The following is a 9,184-nucleotide window of genomic DNA, read 5'->3' on the forward strand; positions in this document are numbered from 1 at the left end:
GTGCCATCATGACTGCAGATATTTTCGAAAAAATCCACACCGCCAAAGAGATATACTAAAACAACATGCCGCCTGCGTCTGCTGCATGCGCAAAGCAACACGTGCGCAAAGCAGCCGTGGCTGGAAGTCTTACAGTCTCTGTTACACATGCTATACCTTATTGAAAAAGCTAGAGTCTCTAGTTTCCAGCGATACCAGCCATGGGGTGTGGGGCATAGCATATCTGAGAGAGTCAGCAATTTTTGATAGACGTTTAAATGGCATTTCCTGTGTTTAAAGTGCTGTAAAACCAAAAATATTGTGTGACTTTTAGAAAAAAAAGTCAAAGTTTTTAACCTAATCTTAAAGCTGGATAAGAAAGGGCAAAAACCCACCCCTAGCGGCCATAGCGGTACTGGTATGGGTGGGATTAAAGGGTTAAGCAAACCGTAATTACATTTACTAGAGTTAGTAGCAAAAAACACATTAAAAGCAAACCATTTTAAATCATTAATCCCATCCTTACTTTCTATGTTTATCTCTGCCAAACCTCTGCCCCTGTTGTCCATTCGGTTGACTTTGGGGCATCCTATTGAAAGCAGTTCGAGCCGGCGGGGAGGAACTGGCTCTCAGGGTGAAAGCCCTCGTTTGGGAACCGGGCCTGGGTGAGCTTTATGCAGGTTTCCGGTGGGCTGCGGGGCCCCCAGATATGTGGCTTGTCTCCCAGGTCAGCTTTCTCCTGCACACCTTAAAAAGATTACAAACAGACTATTTCTGCGGTGGTCGCCTGCATAGGTTTTGAAATTGACCTCACAGAATGCAAGCTGTACTTGGCTTTGATTCTAGCCTGTGCCCATGTGGTTGCGGGTCTCCAAATTCCATTTGGGCCCATAGTTGCTTTGTCCCTCCTGTGTAGACCTTCTCCTCATGAGGTTCACGAAGAAGATGAGTCCGGAGGACTAGGCCTTATAGTTTCAGTAGGCACCCTGCTGTGTGCGGCAGTCCCTTGGTGCCTGTTGCTTTTTATAGCATTAGAAACATTTGATTTTATTTAATTTGGCTAAAATCCCAATAGGAGTTTCTTTCGATGCAAGTAAATCTGGGAAGTTTGGTCTGGTTTAAGGAGAAGTAGCCCAAGGGTTTATATCAGGTTTCAGTCAGACAGGGTTTGGGGGCGACGGTGGTGCAAGAGTTAATGAGGTTGCCCACTCTGATCATCTCAGTCGTTGTGTCCTTGGGCAAGACAGTTCACTCGTATTGCTTGCTGCCAGTGGTCAGAGGGTCCAGTGGTGCTGATGAATGGCAGCCTCACTTCTGGCTCACCACAGTCAGGGTGTGAATGGGTGAATGACCGACGGTAATGTAAAGCGCTTTGGGGTTGGCGAACTTGATAAACAATTACAAGCCATTTATTCCAAGTGATGTATTTATTTACAATGAGACACATTCTTTGTATTGCTTAATGATATGTATGTTTTGCCTCAAAGAAGAAATGTCTTGTGCACTAGTAGTTTGATTTGGAGATGGAAATGTAATAAATTCACATAGATTGTTTATTTTCCAGGGTTACCAGTCTTTACGTCAGCTTGTCAAGCTGTCTAAACTTGAAGTACCAGAGGAGATCACCAAAGTCATTGAACCCATCAAAGATAATGACGCTGCTATCCGGAACTATGGAATTCATCAGGCAGTGGAGATGAGTCGCGTCCTGCTGGACAGTGGAAAGGTACCAGGCCTTCACTTCTACACACTGAATCGAGAAGTTGCAACAGTGGAGGTCCTCCGACAGCTGGGCCTGTGGATAGAAGACCCCAGGTCAGTCCAAAATCCACTGGTGATGGGAACTATCCAAAGAGATTCAATTCCCTAAGCCAGTGTTTCTCAAATAGGGGGGATGTAAAGGTATTGATGTGGGGGTGCCTAACATCCTTGGCTTTTGTTGTCCAGAAAATGCAGGCCTTCTAACTCAGATAGGGGTGACAACAGCACCCAAATGACGCAGCATAGCTTTGTCGCTTAGCCTGTTAGTTCCAGGTCTTAACCTCAGTCAGACCTTAAAAACACAGTAAAAACACATTAAAAGTTTAATAATGAATGCTGAATATTATTTTTGCCAAATGAGATCCAGAGCTAGTTAGAAGTTGACTGCAGGTACGAGTTGGGCTAAAAGCCATTCATATTGTTATCAATATTATATACTGTATTTTTCAGAATACAAGTCGCTCCGTAATACAAGTTGCATAAGTCAAAAAATGCATCATAGAGAGGAAAATATGTCGCACTGGACTATACGCATTTCTTTAGACATTTATCTCACACAATCCAAGACAAAAAACTGACATTTAATCTGGTAAGCCAATTTATTAAATTACTCAGCAGTATCCATAACCTGTTGAATAACATTGAACATACCTGGGAGGATGAATGGGGTAAATTAGCAATTCCATCCAGTGATGGATTATAGGGTTTTGTCGTGGTGTGGGTCCTTTGAGCTGCAACCCGCAACGCTCCCCTGTGTGAATGCATACTGAAACAGCGAAACAACATACAAACATGTGCTCAGTCTTTGTTGTTTCAATTAATTTTTAAGCGATACAAGAGCAGGATAGTTTTCACGAGCCTTGCGAGCACTTTTGTGGCTATAGATGGTAATGTTTACTACTTGGTTCATACTGGTTAAAATTAATTACTGTTTAAATTTGATATATAAGTCACACCTGTATATAAGTCGCAGGATTGGTCAAACTATGAAAATAAGTGTGACCTATAGTCTGAAAAATACGGTAGCTAAAAAAAGTGTGGCAATGTTGAAACATTCTAGTTGTTAGAAACTATTGTTGTATATTATGAAATTTAAAAAGGGATTCTGGATAAATTTCAGAATTTTTTAAAAAAAGCTACATTTTTCAACAATTTTGTTGGGATGGTGGAGCCTGAAATGGTTTTCTTACCCAAAGGGGGGCTGCGACAGAAAACATGTGAAAACCACTGCCCTAAGCCAACACACCTAGTTCTGGGTTGTGAACACATATTGTTTTACTTACCACACAGTGATTCAATGTTTGGAAAATGTTACATCAAAATCATAGTTGTCTGGAAATGTTCTCTTATTAGAATCAGTGGTAATCATGTTCCTAATTTCTTTTGAGTGGTTCAAACAACAATTGAGAATGCTTTGGTCTCTGCCAGCAGCCACAGGGAGAGCTGCCTGTTCATCTTCTTACCAACACCTCTAAACAATTGAAAAGTCTAAGAACTTGGAGTTGTGACCTATGGAATTGACTTAGACTCTTGTGCCTTTTTCGCAAAGATTCTGAGTCCTCTCAGAGAGCTCCTAACTTAAAAATTCCTGCCAAGCAGTTTTAACTTAAGAGTGATACAAATAATTGCTGAGAGTAACTCTGAGTGAGGAGATGACAGAAATTTTTATCTTAGGCGTGGTTGGCCCCATTGGTAAGTGTGACACTGTCTTCTTAACACCTGTGATTGGTTGATAGTACAACAAACAAACAAACAAAACAACACAATTGCACTCCTAGTACTATAAGAGAATTTAACCGATTGGCTACACTGGATTAAGAAATGTGTTGCATTTGTGATGATGAAATTAAATGATTGCCACAAAGCATCAATATGTTTGAACATACCTTATTTACATCCTCATCATTTTGATTTGCTTCTTATGTTTACTCAATAACACTGGTCATTTTACTACGTTTGATACAAATGTGCACCTGTCAGCATTTTACTGGAATTGCCTGCTTGTGTAAAATGGCTGTATTTGGCAAAGTGAGAGAAAATGGAGACAAAAGGTTCAGAAAACTGAACATGAGAGGAGCAGCGCCTCGGTCTGCACAGCTCTGGGAGGAGGATAGAGGAGTATTAAAAGGTAAATTGGCCCCTGGATCACAGCGCAAATAGGAAGACTTTGAAACACATTGGTGCAGATCAATGCATCCTTTTCTCTGCATGTCTTCTCCAGTTTTACGCAACAGCCTGGAGGGTGAGAAGCACTACGTGCAGCAATCAGAGGGGAGATAGCATCATGCAAGCAGACTTATAAATGACCATTTAGGCTATGGATGTTGACATCATCATGTACAGTACAGCAAATGCTCTCTTACCGCCTTTATATTGTCTAGAGCCCAGATGCCCAACCAGTCAATCGCGATCGACAAGTCGATCTCGGGCCAGTCTTTTGTCAGTTTATTTTTAATTCATTGTTTGATGCTGAGCATTAATCCTTTGACATTTTTCACTTGACCCAACACCAAGGATAAGGCTGCAACTATTGCATCGCACCGGGTCAGTAATGTTCTTGCAAAGCATAAAAAGGCTTTCAAAGATGGTGAGGTTGTAAAAATGGCCCTCTTCAAGCTCATTTCTATTACAACTGATGGTGCTCAAGCGATGACAGGCCACACCAGTGGATTCATTACATTCTGCAAGCAAAGTGAATCTTTCCTGGATATCCGGAACTATCACTGTATACTCCACCAGCAGTCATTATGTGGGAAGATTTTAAACATGAAAAACGTGACGGATGTTGGCATGCAGATTGTGTGCAGTGTACGGGCCAGGAGTCTACAGAGGAGGTTATTCCGGGCTCACCTGGAAGGTGGTTGTGCAGAACACACAGACTTGCTGCTGCATACAGACGTAAGATGGCTAAGTAGAGGTACATTTTTGGAAAGATTCCTAGTTGTTGCCTGATATCAGGGACTTGAAACAGTCAAGCCATAGTGAACATCCAAAGTTGGAGGATGCTGTGACTCTTGGATTTGTCATTTCTCACTGATCTCATTGGCCTGCTCAATGAACTTAACCTGTAGCTTCAAAGTAAAGACAAAAATATCATTCATATGATCAGCTCAGTGAACACGTTCAAAAGCAGGCTAAAATTACTTTCAAGTCGGCTGCTATACAGGGACCTGAGAAACTTTCCTCGCATGCAGGCAGAACTACAAAGTCTAGGTCAAGATGTCACACAGCTTGACCTTGAATGATATCATCATAAGGTTTAGAGCATCTTCGCAGAGTTTGAGAGGCAATCTACAGACTTTTCATCCATTGAGCCTATTACCAGATACATGCGTTTCCCTTTTGGTACATTGTGTCAAAATTAGTCTCACTTTTCATCTGGACAACTCTGGTGCTGAAACTGGTTCTTGCATTGCAAAAGTGACACTGGAATCCAATCCAGAGCAGCACCTGGCATGACAGGAGAGTTCTGGAGTCTGCTGTCGGAGGAAAAGTATCCCAATCTCAGAAGATGTTCCTTGAACTTGACTTGTGCACTTTTTGGATCGACCTACTTGTTTGAATCTGCCTTTTCTCAAAAGAAAATCATCAAGTCCAAGTACCGATCCACAATGACGGATGACCAACTTATGACCTATGACCTGGTTGCAAGCCAGTTCATACTGCCCTTCCTTTGAGAACCTGGCATCCTCCTCCTAGTGTCAGAAGTCCCACTGAGGTAAACATATACATTTTATTTTAATCTACCTTAAGTATTCCTATCTTTTGACTGGCCAGAAGTGGGTTTGTATATATAGGTCGACAGGCGGATTGGTGCAGCGTCTGCTGTGAAGCGGGCACTGTACCGATCCATTGTGGTGAAGAGAGAGCTGAGCCAAAAGACAAAGCTCTGGATTTACCGGTCGATCTACGTTCCTACCCTCTTCAATGGTCATGAGTAGTGATGGGTCGATGAGGCGTCATGAAACGTTTCGACACATTGCAACTCTGTGCCGATACTGTGTCACTGAATACTGACACCTGCTGGACCTTAAAAATCACTACAGGCAACCTGGTTGACAGAGTTAACTGACACTGATTTGATGACCAAGTATACGCAATACAATTTAAATCATTGTATGTTGCATTGTATTATTTTATATTTTCATTTGAATTAAACATATATTAGATTTTTTTTAGATACAGTCAATAAATAATGTGAAGGAGGATGCTTGTGGACTGGCTTTTTTATTTTTTTTTTACAAATGGTTGATCGGGCGCTGTGTTTAGTTACCTGACTGATATCATCTGTTCTGAAATCGGACATGCTGAGTATGACAAAGGGAGGAAAAACTACTCAGAGTAGCAACTTTCTACTCAGTGTAGATCAGCCGTTTTTTTCTGAAACGTCGCTCAGAACAAAGACGCACAGCGCAACCCGCCCAACCAAAAAGGCGTTGCAGAGCAGAACCCATCCATCAGTGGTGCGCTCCGATCAGCACCTGGCGCTCACAGAGCGAAGCTGTGGTACAACACCATCACACCAGAGTTGCAAAATTGTTAAAAATTAACCATTATTAACCGTTATTTTGTTTACAGTTCAGCTTGGATTTTCTTTACTGCGCAGCATAAGCTCTGCTGTGCGCGCTGCTGTGCGCGAATGCACACGCGTGCAGCTTAGAGGGAACAGAAACAGTTTGGCGCGTCAGTCAGTTCGAAACAGGTGCTGTATTGGTCACGTGACCGAAACAGTTCCTGTATCGGTCACGTGACTTTTCCGTAGCAATACACACATCGACACGGGTTTCGCTCTATGAGACCGACACATGCGCCGACGCATCGGTGTTGCCGGACCCATCACTAGTCATGAGCTTTGGGTCGTGACCGAAAAAACGAGATCTCGGATACAAGCAGCTGAAATTAGTTTTCTCCGTAGTGTGTCTGGGCTCTCCCTTAGAGATAGGGTGAGGAGCTCAGTCATCCGGGGAGGGAACGCCTTGGGATTCCCCCGGAGGAGCTGGCCCAAGTGGCCGGGGAGAGGGGCGTCTGGGTCTCCCTACTGAAGCTGCTACCCCCGCGACCCGACCCCGAATAAGCAGAAGAAAACGGACGGACAGAGGGACCATGGACCTTTTTTTTAAATCTCAGTGTCACCTTTTTTCTATCAATGTATGCCATATTTGGAAGTGTATTTTTATTAATAAATACCGGGGAGAGGGACATCTGGGCCTCCCTACTGTAGCTGCTACCCCCATGACCCGACCCCGGATAAGCGGAAGACGATGAATGGATGGATAATTGCAACAGTATAACGACATGTCGAGCAGAAAATATCAAATTAAGCACTTCCTGTTCATTTATTTACTTATATCTTGTTCATTATCTTATAATTTAATTAAAATTTTAACATCTTACTAACATCTTACAGTCAATGAATGTTTTAAATGTGTATTTTAAAAATTGTTTCTCAGCTTATTAAAATTGTCCAGCTCAGGGTTTAGAAAAAAAATCTTTTTAGTGGAATATACAATGTTGTAGACAATATGAAGACAAGGATACACAGATCAAAAAGCATTTTGATTCATTCAGAAATTCACATGACCAGGTTTTAATCTCTTGTTATTCTTTTTCTTAGAGCATAAATGCCTATTTATAATTCTAGTATGGTAAATGTTACATTTGAATGAATAATTATATTAAATTTCAAGATTATATAAAACAACCTTCAGCAGAATTTTAGATGGTAAATTAAAAGTTAAATAATAAAAATATAGCTGTTAAGAAATATAAAAAAATCAAAAGGTAATTAGTAAATGTTCATGTGGTAATTTATGTTTAAAACCGCACTTTGAATTGCCTTGTTACTGAAAAGTGCTTTATAAACTTGCCTTGCCCTGCCTAAAATAGTATTAGTTTTAAAACCTATTGTCCCGTTAGGGCTGCACTGGATGGTGTGGATTTTATAGTATTTTTATTCAGTCGTTAAAGACTTGAGACTTCACTCTGAATCGGGGCAAAATACTCGAGAGTTGACTTGAACATGATCCTCCTAAACTTAAGGCTTGACCTTGACCTGCCCCTCAAAGACTTAAAACCTGAGTTGGAGCATCTCTGCTGAGTTCCAACACTGGGTTCAACCACCTAACTTAGTGGACAATATTTTATTTATTTTTGGTAGATTGTAATAGATTCAGGCATAGCAAAATTCCCAGTTACTCTTGAACTTGCAATAATAAATTGCTTGGGGCCTTATATCTCTATCAAGGCAAAGATTATGCATTGAGACCTTCTGGTTGTAGCAAAACCTTTAGTGATACATCCATTAAATTCTGCACATTTTAATCAAAGATCAACTGGATAATCAGATCCTATCTCAGCCTTTAGAATGTTTGACTTGAACTTTAAATGGTAAATGGCCTTTACTTGTATAGTGTCATGGTTGAGTTTTGGTTTGGCTTTGTTTTTCTGTTATTTTCATTTTTTCATCTCATGTGGGTTAGGTTTGACTTTATTTATTGTTAGTTTATATTGTCATCAGTTATTTTCTGTCATTTTCACTTCACCTCCTCAGCAGTCAGTCACACCTGTTAACAATTTACCAGTCAATTAGCCAGACCCTTGTTCCACCTGTGAAGTGCTCTATTTAAACCTCCCTCTGCCTTCAGTTCAGCACTGGGCCGTCATCATTCCACACCTCTCCATGCCAGTCCCCGTTTTGCCTTGGAAGCTTTGTTTTGCTCCTGTTGTTAAGGTTAGTCCTGCCAGTCACTCTAAAGACTGTTCGTTCACTGTTTGTTCCTGGAGAGGTTCTGCTCTGTGTCCTGGTGTCTCCAGAGAACTGCTAACTGGACTAGCCATCCTGGAAAGGCTCTGCTCTGTGCCCTGGTGTCTCTCAAGTTCTGCTAACCTGACTAGCCGCCCTGGTGAAGCTCAGCTCTGTGCCCTGGTGTCTCCAATGAACTGCTAACCTGAGTGCTATGAGGCCTGCTAGCCGAGCAGCACCTAGCAAGTGTGGACTCTCTGTCTCCGGGCCGTCAGCTCCTGCCATCATCTACATCCCTGACTTTCTGCAGTCCTGAACCTCCGGTCTTCATCACTCATCACCCAGCATACTTCTTTCAATAAAGACTCAAACTTTTAGTTCCGTGTGTGCGTCCTGAGTTCATCGGTAAACAAAACCCTGACATATAGCACTTAATCAAGTCCAACGACCCCAAAGTACTTTACACACTTGTCATTCAGGTATTTACCCACCAATTAATTCACGCATTCTCGTGCTGACAGTGGTAAGCTACATTGTAGCCAGAGCTGCTCTGGGGCAGACTGACAGAATTGGGCCTGGGTGACAATTGGCACCACCGGGCCTTCTGACTTAACCTGACCCTAGCCAGCTGAATTTCGCTCCGCCTAGCTTCACTCACATCCATCTGGGACCTCTCCCATAGAGAGTGATTATTGTCCAGCC

At 42.1% G+C, this 9,184-nt stretch overlaps 1 protein-coding gene across 3 annotated transcripts in view; it reads left to right on the forward strand.

Annotated features, from left to right (window-relative positions):
- The window catches only part of mthfr (methylenetetrahydrofolate reductase (NAD(P)H)), a 94,335-nt gene that overhangs the window by 69,621 nt on the left and 15,530 nt on the right, over nucleotides 1-9,184 (forward strand). For all 3 annotated transcript variants that reach the window (XM_036133128.1, XM_036133129.1, XM_036133130.1), the window contains one exon: nucleotides 1,544-1,794. In XM_036133128.1, coding sequence (XP_035989021.1) covers nucleotides 1,544-1,794 — 251 coding nt within the window. The remainder of the gene's footprint in view (nucleotides 1-1,543; nucleotides 1,795-9,184) is intronic.

The sequence above is a fragment of the Fundulus heteroclitus genome, unplaced genomic scaffold (genome assembly GCF_011125445.2).
Source record: "Fundulus heteroclitus isolate FHET01 unplaced genomic scaffold, MU-UCD_Fhet_4.1 scaffold_58, whole genome shotgun sequence".
Lineage (NCBI taxonomy): Eukaryota > Metazoa > Chordata > Actinopteri > Cyprinodontiformes > Fundulidae > Fundulus > Fundulus heteroclitus.